At 43.8% G+C, this 23,358-nt stretch overlaps 1 protein-coding gene across 3 annotated transcripts in view; it reads right to left on the bottom strand.

Moving 5' to 3' along the window:
• CARM1 (coactivator associated arginine methyltransferase 1) overlaps positions 1–21,827 on the bottom strand; it is a 46,805-nt gene extending 24,978 nt beyond the window's left edge. For all 3 annotated transcript variants that reach the window (XM_066618119.1, XM_066618120.1, XM_066618121.1), the window contains exons 1-4: positions 21,574–21,827; positions 3,331–3,456; positions 2,408–2,514; positions 1,620–1,724 (exon numbers count right to left, since the gene is read on the bottom strand). In XM_066618119.1, coding sequence (XP_066474216.1) covers positions 1,620–1,724; positions 2,408–2,514; positions 3,331–3,456; positions 21,574–21,721 — 486 coding nt within the window. In that variant the 5' untranslated portion in view covers positions 21,722–21,827. The remainder of the gene's footprint in view (positions 1–1,619; positions 1,725–2,407; positions 2,515–3,330; positions 3,457–21,573) is intronic.
• Positions 21,828–23,358: the final 1,531 nt, after the last annotated feature.

Raw genomic sequence — 23,358 nt, 5'->3', positions numbered from 1 at the left:
TACGTTGAATAAGGCAATATAGTTGTTACCATGCTCCTGGGCATTATGGTCTGTTATACTGTTTTTATATTATGATGCACGTTGTATAGAATGTGTGGGTGAGTGTGTAGAGTGTGATTGTTGGAATTGTAGTATATATTTATGCTTGTATCTCTAAGGTGCACAAATTTCATTGTGCTGTAGCACAATGACAATAAAGTTACTGCTACTACTACTAATGGCCAGTGTAGATAGCTTCAGGATGGCTGTGGATAGCTCCAAAATGGCCACCGCAGATGCAGACAACATCTTAGGAATGGCTGCAGACAGCTGTGAACAAACAGTGGATGGTACAACGCAACACTCTTGTTCCTGTGGATTCTCTTATCGAAAGGTGCGGATGGCAAGAATACACTGTATCTTTTTCTTGCCCCAAAGCCTTACCAACAAACCTTCCCCCCTTCACTGTTCTAGTCCTCAAGCTAAATGTTTAACAGCTTTGTGATGAATGAGACCCTTCACCCAACAAAGAAGCCCTAGACTGCATAAAAGGAAGCTGGCTTGTTTTAGACATTCAGTGCAGCTGTGCCATCTTGACCTTTTTGTTCACAGGAACAGCTTAACCTCAGGTGTACATTGAAAGCAACAGTTACCTGACACCTCGGCCTAGCAGAGCAAGAGACCAGGAAGAAAACACACTGGCTTGCTCACATCTGCCTATTGGTCAAGCCAGTCCACCTGACCATGGAAAGGACATCCAGAGTTTCCCACTTCTGAATTAGAAATTAGAAGAGTAAAATCTTAATTCCTGTGAACCTCATAAAAGGAGCTAGTGACTTTATTCCACCAATTGCAGAGTTAACTGCACACTGATGTCTCATTTCTCCGGACCCAGAAGGCAAACAAAGAAACAGCAACTAAGTATGTAATTCTAGCTGGGGAACAGCAGAGGTAGCTTGTGTTACAATTTTATTTCCTTGCCTCTAATTTCAAGACCCACTTTTGCCTAATTACAAGAGCCTGTTCTTTTTGAACAGTTGAGCTCCATCTCATTTTCCTGTCTACTAAAACTATTTTAATTTTCTTACAGGGATAAGACAGCAGGGCTTGTGGCATGACCTTCTCTGGCCTACTGCCATTCAAGATGCTTCTTTGCTAGTTATCCTGAAGTTCCTTACTTTGGCTGGACCATAGTGGTGAAACATAGGTTTCAGGACCTGCAATGGCTGGTGTAAGTCTGGGGAGACCCATAGACAATCAGGCAGTCTACTGGGGGGGGGGGAGAATATTTTTACTTACTTCCTGTTGACTATGTGATCACACCCCCTCCCCATTAACATGTAGTTCATACCTTTTTGGCGCAGATGCATTCTACAGCATGGTGGGAGAAAAGGATTGGACTGTGAACATATTTCCCTAATTTGCATGCCTTCTTTAAAAAAAAACTTAAGCTTTGGAGTTGCTTTTGAGCACAGAAGAAATGTGGCTCAGATATGAAACATATAAATGAATTTTCATACAGAACATTCAGCTTTGCCCTTTACAAAACCCGACTCAGAAGGAGCTGATGCTGCTTTGCATTTATTTTAATCAGAAATGTAGGATACACTCAGAAAGAGTCATTCAATCCACCCCCTTACCTTATCTTTGAAGTCACTGTGGTTCTGCAGGATCGCTCGCTGGTATGTGCCTGTTCTGACATAATCCTGCATCATATTTTGTTGCTGGGACAAGTATCCATAAAACTAGAGAGAAACCGAAGAGCCCCCATTAAAAGAAATACCATTTCCCCTCCAAAAAAAGAATCCACGCACAGTGTTCAATTTTAGGAAATTGTCACTGGATTTATACATTCTCAAGTATCCTATGCTAATGAAGCTTGTGACTAATTGCTTTCAGAGGAAACAGAAGACGCATGCTCTCTCCTATCAGTGGGACTTTATTCCACAGGGCTAAGAAGTCACAAATACCTGCCATGTATCAGCCTTAGCAATCTACATTTAGGTAACCTCTTGCCACATTTCCCTCATTTCCTCTGATCATCAGCACACGTATCTAGGAATGCCTGCAGCTGGATTTAAGACCTTTAATTTTATAACTGTGGAGAAAGACTTACACATACACACACATGCGCATGCTACGTAATCAAACCGTCATAGTACACACAAGTATTTGTTTAGGATTCCAGCAGGCAGTCTGCTCCTCTCCCTATCGCTCAAACCTTAACATCCTGTTTTTCTCCCCAAATACCTAATTCAACATCTGAAAGTTATCAAGCAACATTCTCTCTTCAGAAACAGAAAAGCACTATGTAAACAGCAGACAGCCTGCAAATTTGCAAAACATCCTAATTTGCAAAGTCATTGTATTAATCTAATTTGTGTAGACCCAAGGAAAAAAAAAAGCAGCAGTTCTTGGACCCACCTACCTGGAAGTACTGCACAGCAGATGATTCTTCGGTGCGCTCACTGAACACAGACTGCTCCGTGTTGTGGCCTCGGCAGTTTTTCAAAATATTATAAAATGAACAGAAGTCTAAGAGAAGAACCAAGCATTGCCCCTTTAGAATTCAAATGTCATTGCTCAGACCCAAGCCAGAAGGAATACAGAACTCAAAGCGGCTTTGACTAATAGACAACAACCTCTCTGGTGATGGAGGGGAAAAACATGACAGAGGAGAGCATAACCATCCAACAACAGAAATGGCGGCACATATTCAACCTCCTGGACAGCAAAGGAATTACTTTCCAGCTCATACTCTCAGATTTCAGGAACTCTGTCAACCTTCACCCTAATTTTCACGACTGTATGCAGTAATAAATGTGCCAGAGAGGGCTCTGAAAGAATTTAGGTTCAACAAGTTTACATTTATTGTAATTCCCCCAAGAGCTTCTGAAAAATAGTTTCACCCACCCCCCACTTCAACATTTGTAGAAAGTTTATGTTATTAACTCTAGCTGCTGTTACTATTTCTTGATGTCAAACCAAATCAAATCATGATTAAGCAATGTTAACTGTTCACTATGTCTACTGAAGACAGGACCAACGGCAATGGTTATGTATTACGTATACTTGTTATATATTACTTATATCTGAGTTAAACATGACAAGAGTTCAGCTGCCAAAGGACAGTACAGATTGAAGACAAATTGCTGAAGATACTTTAGACACAAGAATAGCTGTCCTAGAATAGGTTTGGGGGTTTTGAAGAAAATTATTCAGTCAGAAGGAACTCCTTATGCTTTCAGAGTGGGCAAGGGACTGACAGGTTTGGCCACAGCAATGCTGTCGCATCCCAGCTGCCTGAGGAGCATGTTTGTACAAATCAGACACAAATCTGCTGGTACATACCACTTGGCGTTGCAAACTGTATAAGGACACTATTACATCCCAGTGTGATAATGAAGGACTGTTTGCCAACTCGGCTGCATTCCGTCTCCTTCGACACAGAACATTTGAACACGCAAACATCATCTTCTGTGGAAGGGAAAAAGGAAAAGCATCAGTGATTCTGTCAAGTCCTGAGATTTACTAACCTTGCTTAAGAGATGGGCAACATGATACATTTCAAACCCAAGGCAGGCAAGGGATGAAAAATCTATGACTGAACTTCTCACTGCACTGATAGGCCTTGTACAAGATGGGAAAAATCCTATGGCTCTCATCTGTTCCCTGCTCCTAAAATTCCATTTCTTCCCATACTTCTCTCCCTTTATATTTTAGCTACCCAAGTTGAATAGAAAATGCAGAACCAGAGTACTGAAAAGCTCTGGAGAAAAGAGAATCCATAGTTGCACCCAAGGTGTCTAGGATCAGATAAGATTGAAACTATTACACTAGTCACAGGATATGGCATGGAAGCTGGTGACCTCAGAAGCACTCAGCCCTAGTTCTTATGTGCACAAAGGAAAGCTTCAATATCTGTGGGCAACTTCCACTAAAGTTTAGAAACCAGGGTAGGCAGCTTCTAATACTACAAGAAAACCAGACTTGTGCACACAATCACCAGCTTCCTTGCATGCAGACATCTGCTGCCCAGCTCTGCAAGTCAGAATGTTTCACACCAACGCATGCCTCTTGTCTTGTGTGACTGGGCCCACAACTTACAATCTAACAATTTACAGACTAAGGCTGCAATCCTAACCACACTTTCCTGAAAGTAAGCCCCACTGAACAAAATAGGACTTACTACTAAGTAGACCTGGTTAGGATTGTGCCCTATGCCAATTTTAGGTCCCACTCATAGCTTCTCAACACTTTCAGGCCCAGCTTCTGAAGAAGGTTCTGCTCCTTGGTATTAAGTGAGACAAAAGGCACTTCTTAAAAGGCTGCCTCAATGCTATCCCAGAACCAGGAGCTGGAGAAAGACAAGCCTGATGAGACTGTGGTCTGAATTGTGCTGGAGGCTGCTTGGCAGATATTCTGAAGTGCACATTTATAGCACTACGTGTACAGCATCCTAGACCCACAGATAAGCGCCTTTCTTCTCTCTTCTTCTCCAGTTCTCACTGGCTTTTGAATAAACTTTCTCTTGTACTTTGGCCTCAGGACCACTATTGAGTCTTGTTCTCAGTTATCAAACTCTTACATTGGTTTATGTTTCAAGTTCTACAAGGGCCTTCAGGGAGCTTCCTTTTCCCAACAGTTCTGCCAAAGCCCTTTTTTCCTTCATCTTCAGTGATTTAAAATGTTCTTATTTCAGAAAACTTCTAACTCTGTGCAAAATAACTTATCTTGGTCTTACTTGCCAGCCTGCATCAAGAGGGATTCAATCACTCCGGGGGGAGGGGGGAATAACATGCAGCAGAACTTACTCTGTCACTGCATCTCTGCACGAATCACTGTTCCATAGTCATCTCTTTACAATCAACACATCCAGAACAGTGAAACACACCAAAACAAAGGACAGGCCTGCTCAGCAATATGTACATCTGCAGTCGACATCACCAACCAGCAAGCACCCAGTAAACCCTGTTCTCTGTAGAGTAGTGTTTCTCAAACTGTGGGTCAGGACCCACTAGGTGGGTTGAGAGTCAATTTCAGGTGTGTTCCCAATCATTTCAATATTTTATTTTTAATATACATTTGATGCTACCATGGTATGTGATTGCATTTGGGGAAATGTTACAGACCTTTACACTGAACAAGCTACTATGTACGATCAATGATAGTCAATGGGTAAGTGTGGGTAGGACTGCAGCCTAGGATTGTTAAAAATTGTCCTGCTTGATGTTGTCACTTCCGGTCATGTTGTCACTTCCGGTGGGTCCCGACAGATTCTCATTCTAAAAAGTGGGTCCCAGTGCTAAACGTGTGAGAACCACTACTGTAGGGGATCTCCCTGAAACTTCTGGAGAACCTGAAGAATCTCTGTTCCACAGCTTTCCTCTCAAATTTTAGCTGTTGTGGCATGCCAGCCCCCAACTCTAGTGGGACTGAGCCAGCATTAACGTACAGTTAAAACAACAGAAAGTTTAATGACGTTATTCTGCTGGTTATTTTTGTCGATTTCTTTTATAGACCTAGGTTAAGTGCAGTACGTATTTATAGAAATGAGGCTAAAACGTTACAGAAAGAAGGAACGCAAGATCTTTCAAGAATCAATAAAGATAAATGTATTATCTCACCACTCTGCCCCACTCATGAAAGCACACGGCAATATGATCTTATCAACAAACTCAGAATATGCTATAACCACAGATAACAGCTAACTTCCCCTTTCAACTTGTGAATAGTAAGCTGCATTTTCAAGAATCGGTTGTTTCAGAGAAAAGCAGGAGGAAAGACAGCAGCATCATATGGGTGTTGAGAGACCAAGGACAAGAAAGATTTCAGACACCGAGAATGGGATTTTGCATCACGCCAGAAGCCCAGCTAGTCCAGCACTATCAATCTACTAGTGGCCAGAATGATACTTTGAGAGAAGTTCACAGACAGAGGACAATGGAAATAATCATACTCTGACGGTTGTCCCCGACATCCCTTGAACACTTCAAAGTTCACTGGGCCAATAAGGATGTTGCAGAATCATCATTGCTCTGCAGGTCAGGCACCTGTTGTAGTTCCATTAACTGGCAAGTCAAGGACCAGATTCAGTTCCATCCTAATCAATACTTGCATCACTGCTTATTTGGGATATTATGCATTATAGCCTAGCCATTACTGTGCCAACATTAAGCCGCTAACACACTGGTGACCCAATCCTATTGGTGCATTCTACTACCAGAATGAGCATTTCAGCAGCACAATGTGCTTTCTGGAAGCCACAAAACACAACCCACTGGATGGAGCATGTGGGCTAACCACTGCAAGGAGCAGCAGCTGCCTGGGTCCACATGGCAGCAGACATCCACTTCCACAGGTAAGTGCACATAAGGAATGGGAGGGAGATAGGAGTGGGTGGAATGGGCCTAGAAGGGGGCAGGTTCAGCAGCAGAGGTGCTCACTGAATCCTAACCTCCTTCCCAGGCCCAATCTGCCATCATGGGGCCATGCAGACTTGTGACAGCAATATCACTGGCACAAGTCTGAGAAGAGCCACAGCAGGGGCTTGTCCAGGGGCCAAGGAACAAATGTTCTCTTAACCCAGGGGTGTCCAAAGTTTTTGGCAGGAGGGCCACATCATCTCTCTGACACTGTGTCAGTGCCGGAGAAAAAAAAAGAATTTACATTTCAAATTTGAATAAATTTACATAAGTTTACATAAATGAATATATTAAAGATGAACTTATATGAATGAATGACGGTCTTGCAATAGCTCAAGGAAAGGCCTTGCACAAAGCAAGCTGGCCTTTCCTTTCCTGTCACTACTGCATCACAGACGTGAAACAGCGAGCAGTGGAGGAAGCCCTTATCCCACAGCTCACACAAGAGGTCAAACAGTCACCCTCACTCCGAGAGCAGTTGCGTCGGGCCAGTGCAGGCTCCAACAAATCTCCAGAGGGCCAGAGGCTCATTGGAGACTGGGGACTCCCTGAGGGCCGCATTCAGAGGCCTCAAGGACCGCATGTGGCCCCAGGGCCGGGGTTTGGGCACCCCTGTCTTAACCCAAGGAGGCTTCTGGAGGTTGAAACGTCCCCACAGAACACAGTGGCAGCTGCACTGGCACTGCTGCACTACCACACAGGGAGTAAGGACTGAGTTGTGGATCCTGCAACATTGCTTTGTGACTTGGACATCACTCCAACATGTGACAGTGATGACAAGGCTCTGATGATGGAAACCAACCAATCCCCAATCTTGGAAGCCATAATAGGATGGGATCCTTCCAACGTCTTGAAAATAACACAAGGGATCCTGTCTTAGGATCAGGCCTGGCAGAAGCCAGAATAATCTGATCTAAGCAATAACTGACTTCCTAATTCATACATTTTCTGAACCAGCATGCATGCTACAGACTTGCATAAGGGTTCCATGTAGAAAGATGGCAGAGAAAAGGACATACATTCTTTTTTGCCAGATGAATTCTAAAGAAGCTTTATTATTAAAAAAAGGTAAGAAAAGAAAGAGTACTTACAGATAAATATAGGAATCCCCTGCATCAATGAGGGATAGTGGCCAGCTGCCACTGAGTACACAAAAAACCATGTAAAGCAGTGAACACTACACAAAGTGGTTCAAAAATCCTCCTATTATGAAAATGACTTATCTGCCTGTCATTGATAATCTTATCTGCCTGTCAAATGATTGCAGCCTTCCTGTCATTGTCTCCTGTGTTTTGCTCGCCCTTTGCTGTCTGTAAATGCTAACAGGAAGCAGGAAGTTCTAACAGGTGGTGAGTTGGAGGGCTCAAAATAATGCAAACAAAGCTCATCATAGAGCTCAGTGTCATTTATTTTCAGCCCTCCAACTTGCCTCCGGTTAGCATGTACTTTTAAACAAAGAGTCAGAGAAACACAGGAGATGGCAACAGAAAGGCTGCCAGCACAGGCAGATATGTCATTTGCTTGATGAGGGGATTTTTGAACATGGATAATTGAAACTGCAGGTACAGAATCCATGGATACAGGGAGAGGCCTGTATGGAAGGGTTCATTAAGCTTTCAAACAACTGAAGTAAACAATTATTTATTAAATATTTGCGGAGTTATTTCGTTACTGCTTGAGTTCTACTTATTTTGTGTGGAACCACCAGTTCTATGAGCAAATAGATAGTGATGGGAAGCCTCTTGAGCTTACTGGTGACTAATCTCTATAGTTTGAAATCACAGCCTTGGACATGGCACTTTATAAAGTCATTTGGGTGTGATATATGGATGACATCTCTACAATTTGGGATGAGGGGGAGCCAGAACTTCACTTATTTTATATCAACAATATACACCCAGCTATATGATGGAAAGGGAAAAGGAAGGAAGGTTGCCTTTCTCAGATATCACAAAAGGAAGGTCACTCATACAGAAGATTTGACCTTGGGTCATCTATAGAAAACCTACGGGCATACAGACAGGTATATTAACAGCTATTCTAATCATCATCCAAGGCAAAAGAGAGATATGATTAAATCAATGGTGGCCTGGGCCAGAGCTGCAACACCTACAAGGTGAGCTGGAGCAAGTGAAACTAGCCTTGCAAGCTAATGGAAACATGTGGAAAACTAAGAGGGTGATACATCCCTGGTTGTTTAATAGATCTCAAAATGCAGAACAACCTGTTCTAAGAGCTCAAGCCTTTCCTTACATTAGAAATGTGACAGACCATATTGGCAGACTGTTGAAGAAGGCTAACATCAGGTTAATTTACAAACCCACCATCAAAGCACAACAGGCTCTGTGATTGGCTAAAGACATAAGAGATCCTTCTCTCTATGGCAGGAGTATAATAATAATAATAATAATATACAGTATTTATATACCGCCTTTCTTGGTCTTTATTCAAGACTTTATTCAAGGCGGTTTACATAGGCAGGCTTATTAAATCCACGCAGGGATTTTTACAAATTGAAAGAAGGTTCTTTCTTTCAAGAACCACTACATTCAAGGTGTTACACTCCAATCTGGTTTAACATTCTGGCCTCCATCCTCCCACGCTCCGAGCAGATGGAACAGCTCAGCTGCAGCTTGTCAGCTGCTTCAAGGTCGCACGGTGCCAGTGGCCTCGAACTGGTGACCTTGTGGATGTTAATCTTCAGGCAAATGAAGGCTCTACCCTCTAGACCAGACCTCCTGCCCTGTATATTGGGTCCCATGCAGTTGTGTACACTGGCACCACCAAGGGAAGAATAAACACAAGGATAGCAGAATATGAGAGATACTGCCTGTTACAATAAGTTGAAAAATCAGCCATTGCAGAGCATGAGGTTCAGACTGGGCACAGAATGGATTCTAAGCAAACACAGGAATTGTCCACTGCTATCATTATCATACACGGATTTATAGATAGGTCATAGAGATTTATAAACATTAGAACAACATGAACAGGAGAGAGAAGACACTGAGTGTAAATGGCTCTTGGTTACCAGCGCTCAAAAATACAAGTATTTGGGACTTGTATTCCTGAGGTAGAACAAAAGGTACTTGGGACTAGTATTTGATCAGAATATCAGTTATACTGGATAGTTTGAAGAGCCACTTGCTGTAGCTTCATCCTTTGAGAATGCCTACCAAAGTAATGGGTGAAACATTAGGTAAGAACAGCTTTATTTGGCTGCGGACTATCAGCCCATTTCATTGTCTCGAATAGCAGCCATGAAAGACTTAGTATTGAAGTAACAACTGTTTATTTCAAGAAAGTAAAGAACGTTCTCTTTCTTAATAATGAAAAAGCCTTTGTACAGCAATGGAATGATCAATAATGTTCAGAACCATCTGGAGGGCTTCCCTTGTGGGAGAGAGAAGGCAGGATACAAATATTTTAAATGAACAGGGGCTTAAACTATCAAGATAATTGTTCTGCCTTTTATCTCATCCTGTTACAGACTTGACAAAAGCAGCAATATATTGCAGTATGTTCTGCATTTTCCCTTTCAAATATGGGTACAAGGATCATATTTAAAGCACTGAATGATGTTTGGAACATGCCTACAAACCTGTCTAGTGTCTCGGTCATCAGGGGAGATCTCACATTGGATTACCTTTCACATTCCCCCCCCCCAAAAATGGGCACATAGTTCAAGCAGGGGTTCCACTTTTACCTATAGATGTACATGAACCACAGAGCACCTACAGAGAGTATCTTTAGACAAGGGCTTAGAATACAAACTTCAGTTCCATCAACAAGCTCAGAATCCTGACAAAGACGTCTGAGCATCAAAATATTGCCTTGAATTTTATGCAGCTGAATGCAAAACCCAGCTCTAAATAGTCTTGAAATGCAAATGTGCAGAATTTTTATGATGCAATTATTTACAGGGGAACCTGGCAATTACAAGATTTAAAATGAGCGTCACTCATTTTTATGTTTTCTCTTGGGCAGAACATAACACATAACATGTTAGATCAGAAAGATCTAGAGGGCAGAATGGATATGAAGAAGGAAAAGATCAAGAGTTCCACCAAGCAATTTCCCCACTCACCAGCCAAAGAGTTGCCAATTCAATGAAGGGTCAGAGACAAGGCCATGAGCTCAGCAGGAGTCATTTTACTACAGAGCATTAACACAATGGGGCTTTGTCTCTTGAAGACATAAGCAGCCATGACAGGACGTGCACAATGCCTCAGACTGAATTTAGACTGAATTTGATTGGAAATGCAAGGGTTATCCCAAGAGCAGGAGGGGATAAAAAAACCAAAAGCATTTGAGTGCCTTGCAAAGGCACAATTCAGGACTCCCAAAAAAGAGAGCCTTGCCTTTTCAAGATACGACTTTTGAAAGTCATTCAATGCAAATGTCTCCCATGCACATTAATTAGGCTGTCAAGCTGGGCCTCTAAGTTCTTTGTGAGCAATAAAAGGGGCAGCAGATGTGCCCTGGGCTTCCATACACACAGCACAAAAGGGGTGATTTCAAGGAACTCCAAAAGGCCGACAGAGTGTTGTCACATCTGAACAGGATTCATGTGCTGAGATTATTGTCCACACCCCACCCCCAGAGTTCAGCTTCCTTCCAATGAAGGATTTATTCCAACTGTGATGCTGGTACCTTAACCACTCTCTCAGATTCTATCTAGACTAACAAAGAAGCTCCTGGAGCAGTTCTGTAAACCAAGGAGAGGTTACTGGATCTTACCGTAGTCCTCTTGAAGCAGTCCATTGCTACTCTGAGACTGAAATAGCACAAGAACATTTCAAAGGTTTCTCCTATTAAAGTCTGGTTGTTGCTTATGAAGTACTTGCAGGAAAAATTAGCATTCTGACTAAAACACATTTTACATTCACATTACAAATGGAACAAAGCCAGTGCTACTTTAAGTCACTGACTGCCACATTCCAGCAGTGAAGCTTACTTTGTCCAGTGACAGACAAGAACACAAGCATGCTCAGCACCTGGTAAACTATGGGCCCTCAAAGATTAGCAGAGAGGCAATTCTCAGACACCATTTCTTCAAGGATCCCAGAGGTGGTTAAGAATCAGGACAGTCCATGCAACCCAAAACTGGCTCCAAGGAAAAGCAGCCTTCATTGCTGCTATTCCTCTTTCCAGGTGCTACACCCTAATAACGCTTTCCTGGTGACGCTACCAGCAATTATCCCTGAAACCAGGAACGTGAGGTCATCCAAGAACTAGCATCACCCAATAAAGAGACAAGTCAACTTGCATCTGAGAGAAATGAATTCCAATCAATCTCCTACTTGGGGACCCACCAAGTTGCTTTGAGTCAAGTGCTACATCGATCTATGTTCTTCTTTCCAAAAGAGAAGTAATTTCCTCACTGGATTGTTGAAAGCTGCAGCAAGAAAACTGTAACACTCTGTTAACTAGGTTCTACGTTTAGAGTAGAAACTCCTTGCATGTCCATGAACCCCAGAACCTTTTGTTCCTCTCACTCCAACACTAGCAGGTTGCATCTGTACCAAATGCCAGTGTTCAAAAGATGACGCTCTCTTGCATTTCCAGTAAGGCACCCACCCCAATGCAAAGTCTCATATCCAACCATCTCATCTTTATTTTTGCCAAGTAGAAGCAAGTTTTAGTATACCTTGATTTGTTTTAATGACACGTGTATATTGAGCATATGCAGCCTTCCACATATTGACTTCAGTGATAACATTTTCACTGAAATGCAAAAACCACTAGGACCTGCTCATTAATTAGTCCCTCTAATAGCAAATTCAGGTAGCTAAGCGCCTTTCAGTTTGGAAGTGAAACAGCACCAACCAAAAACCAAAGGAAATTATTTCTACATACTCGGAACCCCCAAGGTATGCAGAAATTTAGATGTTTGAAAGTTTAAAGAAAAATTCATTTTCAGAAGTCCCCCAAAAGGCCCTGCAAGCTTTGTGGACCTACAGAACACTGAGGGTACAGGGAAAGAAAACATTAAAGCACCCCTTTGTCTGGATGTGAAACATTCTGGTTCACACCGAATACCAATGGATCTTAGCTGCCACCTGGGGGGGGGGCACAACATGTTGACACCCAATCACAGCTCCACTGAAATCCTGGATTGATAACCAGCTCTGTTCTGCCACAAGGGGACAGAAAAGAGGAGGTCTGGAGGACCCACAAGTCAGGCAGACTGAGAGCTCAGAAATTCAGTCAATGGTAAAGGACAGTTGAGCCATGGAGTGTTGATGGCATAAACTGGAAGGGGGGAAGGAAGACAAAGAAAGGAAATTAGCCCTAAGTATCGTATCATAAAGTGCACACTTCCCTACCCAATCTGTATTCCCTTCTATCATGTTATATCAATAACTTCTAAAGGAGCAGCCATATTAGTCTGTTTCAGAAATCTGTCATTAAAAATGGCAACATTCTGAAGCCAACAGGAGCACATCTGATTTTCCCAAGATTTTCCCAAGATTTTCCCAAGATTTTCCCAACTCTACTGCTGATCTGAAAGTCACCATTCTTCAAAGAAATCTCAGACTCCAATGGGAAAATGCTGAATTAGAATGTATCAAGCAGGTTTAGTACTATTCACTCAGATGTGAGTCATGAAAGTTGTTTCCTGGTACATTACAGAGTTAATCAACTTGTAGTGAAATCTTGTGCATGTTACTCAGACGTAAATCCCACTGAATTCAATGGAGCTTAACCCCATGCTAGTGAATACAGGCGAGCTGCCTTAGCAAAGATAGGAAGACTGTTGTGAATTGTCTTATACAGTGTTCCTCAAACTGTGGGTCGCAAGCCAATTTCAGGTGGGTCCCCAATCATTTCAATATTTTATATTAGACTTGATGCTACCTTGGTATGCGACTGCATTTGGGGAAATGTTACAAATCTGTGCTTTGAACAGGCTATTATGTATATGCTTTTAACAATGCTAGTAAATGGAACTTACTCCTGGGTACGTGTGGGTAGGATTGCATCCTAGGATTGTTAAAATTTTTCTTGCGTGATGTCACTTCCAGTGGGTCCTGATAGATTCTCATTCTAAAAAGTGGGTCCCACTGCTAAAAGTTTGAGAATCACTGGTTTTATACAGGCATACATTTTATATGGTTTTATAAATTATATGTTATTAGGTTGTATACCACTTTGTGTCATGGAAAAGCTACACAAATTTTTGAAACAATGTGCATGCTACACATATAGGTGAGCCCTTTTAATCCATGGGTTTAAATTCACCACGAGTGAATTTGATTCACTCGCAAGCCCATGGATATTCACCGCGAGTTCCGAACCCATGGTGGAGGACCCCACCTAATCTGCTGGATGTGACTGGAAGCATCTTCTGGTCATACCAGGGAGACTTTCTGTGGACTAGAGTAGCCAGGCACAATTGACTCACAGTTTACAATTTTTTTCTGTACACCCAACGACTACCTACACACACCTGCCATGCATCTAATGAAGTACATTGTAGTTCACAAAAGTTTCTGCTACAATAGATGTTAGTCTTTTTGTTATACAGCAATAAAGATATTAAATACATCCATATATGCCACTTTATGTCTTTACTAATCCCTGCTAACTGGGTAAGAGAACCCCTGCTAATTGGGTAGGAGGCACTTTTCAAGTGGGTGCTCCTCTTTTGTTAGCAAGGGGAGAGTAACTGGCCCACCTCACCCCAGCACTGTCTGTTCTAGTGGCTGTCTGCTGGTATTCTTTTTGCATCTTTTTAGATTGTGAGCCCTTTTGGGACAGGGAGCCATTTAGTTATTTGATTTTTCTCTGTAAACCGCTTTGTGAACTTTTAGTTGAAAAGCAGTATATAAATACTGTTGTTGTTGTTATTGTTAATAATAATAATAGGTATTTTTTAAGTGGGTGCTCTTCTTTAGCCGGGGGGGGGGGGTGGTAGTAGCTAGCCCTCCTCACCCTAGCACTTTTTTTTAATGGCTGTCTGCTGGTGTCCTTTTGCATCATTTTAGATTGTGAGCCCTTTTGGGACAGAGAGCCATTAGTTGTTTGCTTGATTTTCTCTGTAAACTGCTTTGTGAACTTTCCATTGAAAAGTGATATAATAATAATAATAATAATAATAATAATACTCAGAGGAACAAAGACAGGTGCTCTAATTTACAGTATCCATGCATTTTGGTGCTGGAGTGGGTTTGCCTAAGCCATAACTCAGGGGTCTCCAAAACCCAGCCCAGGGGCCAGATGCGCCCTGCGGCAAGCCTCTATCCAGCCTGCAGTCAGCCTATGATCCCCTGAGAACTCTGGCCCAGTTGACCAAACACAACCGGAGTTGTGCTTGTCGGGTGGGGAAATGGGGCTCCATCTAAGTGCATATTTCTTGGTCTATGTTGTTGCTTGAAGACATCCTGGACATTATCATACCTCCTGTAGCAGCACCAAATTTCATGTGATTTCTGAACCCAACCATAATTTATAGCAACTGATTAGGAAAGCTGCATCAGCTGCATTTTTTTTTCTCAACTCCAGGCTTCTTATTTCCACCACAAACATCTTAGAGCACCTCACTGAGCAATCTCCTGTCACACTTGCGGAGAAATTCATTAGCTACACATGTAGCAAGAGATTGGGAAGCAGCAACAGTGTCTGCTAGGACATTTCCTATATTTGCTGTGGTGAATTCAAAACATTTACACTCAATAAAATTGAGACAAATTTGTCCTCTCAATGGATAATTTGTATAGAGGATCTCTCAGGCTAAGAGAGAGAAGATTTCTAGATGTCAGAGAAATCAGAAGAAAAGCAATGTAATGAAAGCTGGAATAAAAGCAACGTAAAACTGATGGCAGATTTTTCCCCTTCTCCTTATCATTGTATTAGAAAAATAAAGTTACAAATAGATCTTGAGCTTTGATTCCCATTTGAAGACCACCACATGTTGGGCTACCATAATCCTACCACTACTATGGTGGCATTCAAATGAAAAACAGAATTCGAGATTGCAACTTGTTTTTAAAAAAAAAGGATATGGAGGAAAAATATCCAATTTTTAAACAGCTGTAACCAAACCATTTTTTAATTTGATTTCTCAGAAACATGGACAGCTTGCACACTTTGAGAAACAACGTCCATCAATTTAACATCTGGTACCAGTGTTATAAAGAACAGACTTTTCATGCCTTACAATGGTACAGTGCTAGAAAGCTGACACACCTTAACAGTTGTTCCTCCAGCTGTACTGTATAATCACTGAACAGGGTTTCCAAGCAGCACTTAACTTCAGTACTGACGCAGAACCTACCATGCATACCAGTCATAACCATACACACTTAAAGCAACCAGAAACTTTGTATGGATGCTAACAAGCATGGCACAACAATAATTATGAGAAAATGTCCATGGGGGGGCAGAGAAGTTGATGTCCAACTACTGAACACCATTTCTTTCTTTATTGAAATATTAACGACACTATCAAGCACAAACAACCACAGATATTAACTACCCAGCCTTCATATTCCAAACTTTATTCCATCTGACTCAAAAGGATGTTTCAAAACAATAAGAGTCATTCCAATCTGACAAAACCAGGTGGGGGAAAAACTACAAGTTTTCAGTTGTCTATAGCAACTCAGCAGGTCAGATTGAGAGCCCTAGGCAGCTTTATCTAGCCCCTGCTGGTCTCACTAAATTTTAATCAAGATGTAATTATACATTTGCCCACAGGTTCACTCATATGGAAAATAAGCATTTGAGAGAGAGATTCTACACCCTAATGTGACAATTTCCTTTAGATTTTGAATGTAGTATATTGAGTATGATTGAGCACACATGCACCACCACTAAAGCCTTTCCTGGTAGGTGGTACTGAATTTACTACAGAGACTGACCATGTATAAGTAGTTCAGTTTGCAGGTGAATATATACTTCTGCCCCTGCACTACTAATAGGAGAATAGAATTGCCTCAAAAAGACAAAAGATGCCCTCTCCCCTGGGTTTACAGAATTATCTTGAACTGTGACAGGAAAAGTTATTTAAAACAAGTGAAATAACATATCAACCAAGCGAATCAACATCAGCTGCAGAAATGGTTAATGCCATTTCAGGGTGCATCTGCCAGGAACACTGGGTTCAAGATAACACAAGGTGTTGTATTCTGGTCTGGTAGAAGAGATACCAACCTTGAAACTTAGGTTCTCTTTAAAACACCCTTCATGGTCGTTGGTGACAAGCTCAAAAAGATTCAGAGGAGAGCTAGAAGGACAAGAAAGAGTCTGGAAGGAGAACTAGGAAGATCTGACTACATTTAGTCTAAAGAGATGATCAAGAAAGAAACAATAACCATTTTCTACTGTTTCACACAAAGATCACAAGCAATTCTTCTGTGAACCTTAAGAATGATCAGCGAGTCTAAAATTACAAAGTTATATAAAGGTTGAATCCATTGATCATGTCCAATTCAATAGTCAGCAATTCTATAAAGTGCCAAGCTCCTTGGGGGCGTGTAGATTCTCCTTCCTTTGAGGGCTTCAAGAAAGGTTGAACCAGCATCTGGTCAAGAACTAGGCTGCCCAAAAGGTTACCTCCAAATGTATGATTCTGCAAGCTGTTACAGGAACAAAACAGTTTCTAAAAGAAGGATGAGCAACCGTCTCTTTTTAAAAAGCCAGGTTCCAGGAAGAAATAAGTCTGAAAATCAAGTCTGCAACACAGAGTGCTCTAGTACTCAGCTATAGTTCTTCACCTGATTGAGTGAGGATTATGCAATTTCTTCAGGATGGGTAGTCTACAGAAGAGGAGGAACAGAGATCTCGAGTGCCTGGTCTTTTCAGGCATTCTATTTAGAGACAAGAGGGAATCATTTCCCTGGAGAGCATAGTAATTATCATGGCAGAGACATGAATGCTTCAAAATCTGTCAGAGTGGACCTTTCAGAGTCAAGAATAAAAGAAACCAGGATTGCAATCTGAGAAGACTAACTAGTTACCTTCTCGGAGTTTTTATTTCCATTTCTACCCAAATGCAGATAATAGCATCTCTTCCCAAATGTAAGTAGCAGCATGGTTGTCATAGCAGTGATAACACCCAAAGCCAGTCCTGAAGACTGAAGACTGCCAATGGCACTTGGTCTGGTTGACCCCCCCACATCATTTCTGAGACCAACTCAATCAACATGACCAACATGTGCAGCAGCAGTCAATTATACACCAACCAAAGTTGCCAAACACCCAAGACCAAAAACCCACATTCTTATCTGACGAATGTTCTAGGATTTTTCCTGAAAGCCTCAGACTCATCACATACTATGGTAGAGTGGACTGTGAAGCAGCAAGGAGAGGCTGATTTTCTTTTAATATCCAGTTCCAATCTCACTGTAGACATAAACTCACTAGGTAGACTAAGCAAGTCATCACCTCTCAGCCCACTCCCCATTTCACATGCAGTATAGGAACCATAATATTGATCTACCTTTTGGAGTGTTGAGAGGAATAGAGATATGTACGAAATGCTTGAACCCAACAGCAAATTCCAGCAATGTGTTGTGAATACTAATGAGTGATAAGGCAGCACAAGAGGATAACAGGCATGGTATCAATTCACTGATGCTGCAGAGTTCATAAACATATGATCACAACGTTACAAACACAGTACGTTAAAGCCTCCTTCACAAGTGTCTTTGTTTCCTTTGTTTCCTTGAAGTGTTACCTCGTGCTTCAGAGTCATCATAAAGCAAAACCATCCATTTCAATGCACACATTCCGCTCTCTGTGGACCACAGTAAGTGTCTCAAACTAGTAAGTTATGTCCTTCCCAAGACCTAAAAGAGCTTTTAGAAGGGCACAAAGTACTCATTCTGAGGCTGTAAACTATGAGGTGCATACATGCACACCTACCAGAAACAGCCTAGGCTTTCCAAAATTGAAGTAAACTGTGTTAAAGCCCAGATCTTTCAAGGAGTAGCAGCATCTTTTCATAGCTTCCATGGTAACTATTATATTCCCACTGAGCCGCATGCTCTAGTTACCTTCCACTTTTCCTTCTCAGTGCCAGGAAACATCTCTGAAAGGAAACACAGGCAATGGAGGATGCCACGTTTAAGAAGATGGTTTTCATGCACTGCAACTCCCTTTGGGGCTGCAATCCTATACACCAGCGATTTTCAACCTTTTTAATCTCATGTCACACTGATAAGGCACTCAAATGGTCAAGGCACACCACCAGGTTTTTGACAAGGCACACCATGCTGCCAGTGGGGGGCTCACATCTCCCATTGGCCTTATTAATAAATGACCTTTTCCCAAATTCCAGTGGCACACCTGTGGACCACTCACGGCACACCAGTGTGCCATGGCACAGTGGTTGAAAACGGCTGCTATACACCCGTGATCAGCAATAAGCCCCAGTGAAAGGACTGACACTTACACCCAAGTAAAGATGCATAGGAGAAGGCTGTCAGAACTGCTGCTGGATCTGCCAGTGGTGCAGTTTGGTGAGAGTTGTGAATTAGGAAGACTCAGTTGTCACAGACACAAGCTCATTAGGTGACCTGAGACTCTTTCCAGTATCAGACCACTCTCTATTACAGAGGTGGACAAACTTATCGGCCTGAGAGCCACACCAAGGCACAGAAATTATACGGAGGGCCATATTGCATATTCATTAAAATACTTATGCCCCACCTGAAAAGGAAGTGCCCAAGACAGTCAACAATCCACATAAACACAACTGAAGGACATTTGGGAAGGAAAAGAGAAGTTTTCATTTCTTTTGCTCTTTCCTTTTGCAACTGATGAAGTGGACTATAGTCCACACATACTTAAACTACAATAAAAATATTTATCGTAGGTTGTTTTTACAAACAGTATGTTTCTGTTTAGTTTTTAAAAACTAATTATATTTTAGAAATGAATTATTCTCTCCTTATGATGACTGGTTCCCCCCATCCCAGCCCCAGTAAATCACGCATGCTTTTTTAAGCACATACACTCACATCTCACTACCACTAAACAACTCAGGGAAGCCAATCATACTCTTGTCCAACTTGCGATACAGCCCTAGTCTAGCCCTCCAGCTTGTCATAATGCCTGCCCACCTGCATCCGCATGCTGCTGAGGGCGGCTGTGCACATATTTTTGAAGTCAGTTGAGCAGCAGTAGCAATGGGAAGAAGAGCGTGCATTGCTACCTTTCTCTCTTTGCCAGTGTATGGGAGACATCTCTCTTTCTCTGTGTGGACCATGCCCACCTCAGTTCCTGCCTGTCTCATCAGCTTCTCTGACATGCAGGCTGCCATATTGGCTTGGTGGTTTTTACACCTGTTGGCTGCTGCTTCAACCTCATTTTATTCCAAGAACACTGACAGTTCATGTGGATCAGATTCTGCCTGCAGGTCAAAGTTTGTCTACATCTCCTCCATAACATGGGAGCAGCAACAACAATGACTTTCCTCAGACAGCTACTATAAGGATTACTGTACTGAAATAATGCATGCGGACTATAAAACCAAATGCAATAATTATTATAACAATGATGGCGTTCTTCAAGAAGTAGTTCCCGCAGTAAGAGATACCAATACCATCCTTGACATCTTGTGCCCAGGACAGATGAGCCTTGCTACATGTGTGGCTGCTATTGTTTGACAACTGGCTTTACAGGCTAAACTGGTATTCAAGACGCGCTCCTTTTAGGAAAATCTGCCAAGCTACAACCTCTTAGGTCTTCTAGACAAAAAAAAAAAAGGTTTTAAAGCTCTTCTCTACAAAGTCACAAGCACAATAATTTTAAAAAAAGAAATGCTATTCCCGCCCCAGCATCATCCACTGATCTTAACTTTGTTTAACGTGGTTATACACCTACACATCTCAGTTCCATTTGTTTGCTTCTACTTCAGAAACACAGTAAACGTTCACTGTCAATTTTCATAAGCACTTTTCATACTCTATTGATGTGATCATTTCAGAGAGTGAAGGGGGAGTGGACAACAAGCTCAACTTCTGATTGTTTAGTTTAAGGAACTTCAGATGCCAAGAATCAACACTATAATTTCCCAGAAGCCAAGTGCCTGGTTTCTTCAGATTTCTTCTTTCAGTCTTATGACAGATTTTGCAGGTTTGGGGGCAACAAAGAAGTGGTCACTGGGGAAATGAAAAGTATGCTGACAGCCTAGAGGGCCTATTGCCAAAAGGCTAAAAGCACATGTAGCTAAATGAGCTCTTAAAGCGTCAGACAAAACTAGATCTGCAGGAGAAATTACCCCATCTGTCTGCTTGCCAAGGTGTTGCCACTGTTGCCTTTCAGGAAGAGGCCTAGCCCACTCCACAAGACATCTTCAAGGGGCACTCCCACCCGCAGCTGTCCCACCCTCAGAAGAAGAAAGCCAGTGCTCTTGTCTGCCCAGATCTGAGAGCCCAATCCTACGCATGTCACTTCTGAGTAGACATGAATAGGACTGGGCTCTCAGAGGCTCACTGACAGGTAAGAGTGTATAGGATTGTGGCCCAAGAGCCCAATCTTATGACTACTCAGACATAAGCCCCATTATAGTCAATGGGGCTTACTTCCAGGTAAGTGTGGACAGAACTGCAGTCTGAAACGCCCTTCACCTTATCCAGGCATGGGGCACAATGCACATGCAACCCTCACAGTCCAGCAGGAGCTTGCTTCACACCTGCACCCAAAGAGAAGGGTGCTCCTTGCATTAAGAAGGCAGAAGCCTGGAGCAGGAAGTCCTCCTCACTCAGGCTGCAATCCTATCCATTTACTTTCCTGGGAATTAGCTCCACTGACTATAATGGGGCTTACTTCTGAGTAGGCAAGCACAGACTGGGCTCTAAGATCGCAATCCCATCCACACTTACCTGGGAGTAAGCTCCACTGACGATGATGGGACTTGCTCCTGAGTAGACATGCATAGGATTGGGCTCTGAGGCTGCAATCCTGCCCACACTTTCCTGGGAGAAACCCCCACTGGCTAAAATGGGACTTACTTCAGAGTAGACACGCACGGGATTGGGCCTTAGGACTAGAGTCCCGCCCACACTTACCCAGGAGTAAGCGCCACTGAGCGTAGCGGGGCTTACTTCGGAGTAGACGCGGCCAGCGCCGGGCTCCCATTCATTCATTCCCCCTCCGCCCCCCACATGTCCGCGGCGGCAGCCGGGGAGCCGTCAGGCCGGCCGGGCCCTGCACTCACGGCTGTAGAGCGCCAGGCAGGCGGCGTCGGGCCCGGTACGGGCCTCCAGGCGGAGCGCCTGCTGCTCCTGGTGCCGCTGGATCTCGCCGTTGGCGTCGCCGATGGTCAGGAGCCGCACGCCGGGGAAGACCGACACCGCCGCCGCCATCTTGGCATCCCAGGCCCACTCCGCGGCGGCGGCTGCTGCTGCTGCAGGCTGAGGGACAAGGGGAGGCGGCGGGGGCGGCGGGCCGGAAGCCGCGCCCCCACGCGCTCCCGGGCTAGCTGGCTGGCCGGCCGGCCGGCCGCGTCGCCGACTGCGCCCCCGTTCGGCCGGCGGAGCGAGCGGCGGAGAGGCGGCGCGGACGGGCCCCCGCCGGCTGCCGTAGCGAAGGCGAGCGAGGCCCCCCTGCGGCGGGCACGGGGAACTGCGGCACGCCTGCGCGCACGCCCCGCCCACCTCCCCTCCGGAGCGAGCCGATTGGTTGGCGAGCCGGCACCGCCTCGCTCTCTGATTGGCTGGGAGAGCGGCGGCGGGTTTGAATTTCTAACTGGAACTGAAAGTAGTGTTTCTCTCTCTCGTCCCCCCCCCGGGTTGTCATGGCTGAGTCGGAGGTACTTGGTAGCCCCGAGCAGGCGGAGCGGTACCGGAGGTAAAGCGGGGGCGGGTGGTGACTCTGCTTCGGGTGTGTTGGGGACTGTGGCGCTCCTCCCCAGGAAGCGCGGGCCGCAGCCTCGTTCTGTGCTTGTCTACTCAGAAGTCAGGCCCATTACAGTCAATGGGGCTTGCTCCCAGGTAAGTGTGGGTGGGGTGGCAGCCTTGCACAGGGAGCGCACACTCTCCTGGGAGCAGGGCCCTGGGGCCAGGAGGCACTGACTTCTGAGTAGACCTGCGCAGGGGCTGCCCCTCTGTCCTTGACTGGGGAAGGCGTAGGAGCTGCCAGAAGAGTGGGGCTCCCTTGCCCAGCAAGGGGTGTGAGGAGATGCTCTTTAACAGGGGTGCTCAAACTTTCAACTTTAGGGATGCTGGACCTTTAACAAGTGTTTAGAAGAGAGAATTGCAGCAGGTGCAACTTGTACAAGCTACACCTGCTGAAATTCTCTCTTCTATACACTTGTTAAAGGTCCAGCATCCCTAAAGTTGAAAGTTTGAGCACCCCTGCTCTATAACCTGAACAGGGCCCAAGTGAGGGCCATATCCAGTTAGTATAGTAAACACCGGCAAGCCTGGACAGGTCCTCAAGGCCTTTCTCCCTTCTTTGTCGCCCATGCTTCTCTCACTGTGTGGTTAATCAACTCCACAGCGATTCTGTCTCCCATCCAAAAACACACCATAGAGTGTCCTGCTTAGCTCTTCAGGCAATACCAGCAGCTCAGCTATCAGTTCCACACTTCCTGCCCAACTTAGCTAAAGTAGGTATACTCCTACACCCATTCAATAGCCTAGGTTTTCCATCACTGCCCAACAAACTCCTTGGCACCTTCCACAACCCGGAGATCTGCACACTCTCTGCAGTTTCATCAAGTGTTGGGCAGTTCCGGAGACAGTGCTCCCCTGAATCCGACTTCTACTGGAGTCTTATGGTGTATATATAATATGTGGCTTGCTTACAAATATGCAGGATTATACAGATTGTATCCGTACCCAGAAGAGAGACTTCTGCACAACAGAATGTGTTGCTAGCTTTCAGCTCTTTCTTAGAGTCTCCTTCATTCCAGCAGCCTGTGATCTTTCAGCCATTAGGTCACATTCAAAAAATTACCAGTATTGTTGAAACATTAATGTAAATATCCTTGGCCTTTGTC

This window comes from Tiliqua scincoides, chromosome 2 (assembly GCF_035046505.1).
Source record: "Tiliqua scincoides isolate rTilSci1 chromosome 2, rTilSci1.hap2, whole genome shotgun sequence".
Classification (NCBI taxonomy): domain Eukaryota; kingdom Metazoa; phylum Chordata; class Lepidosauria; order Squamata; family Scincidae; genus Tiliqua; species Tiliqua scincoides.
This window is presented reverse-complemented; position numbering and strand designations above follow the sequence as displayed.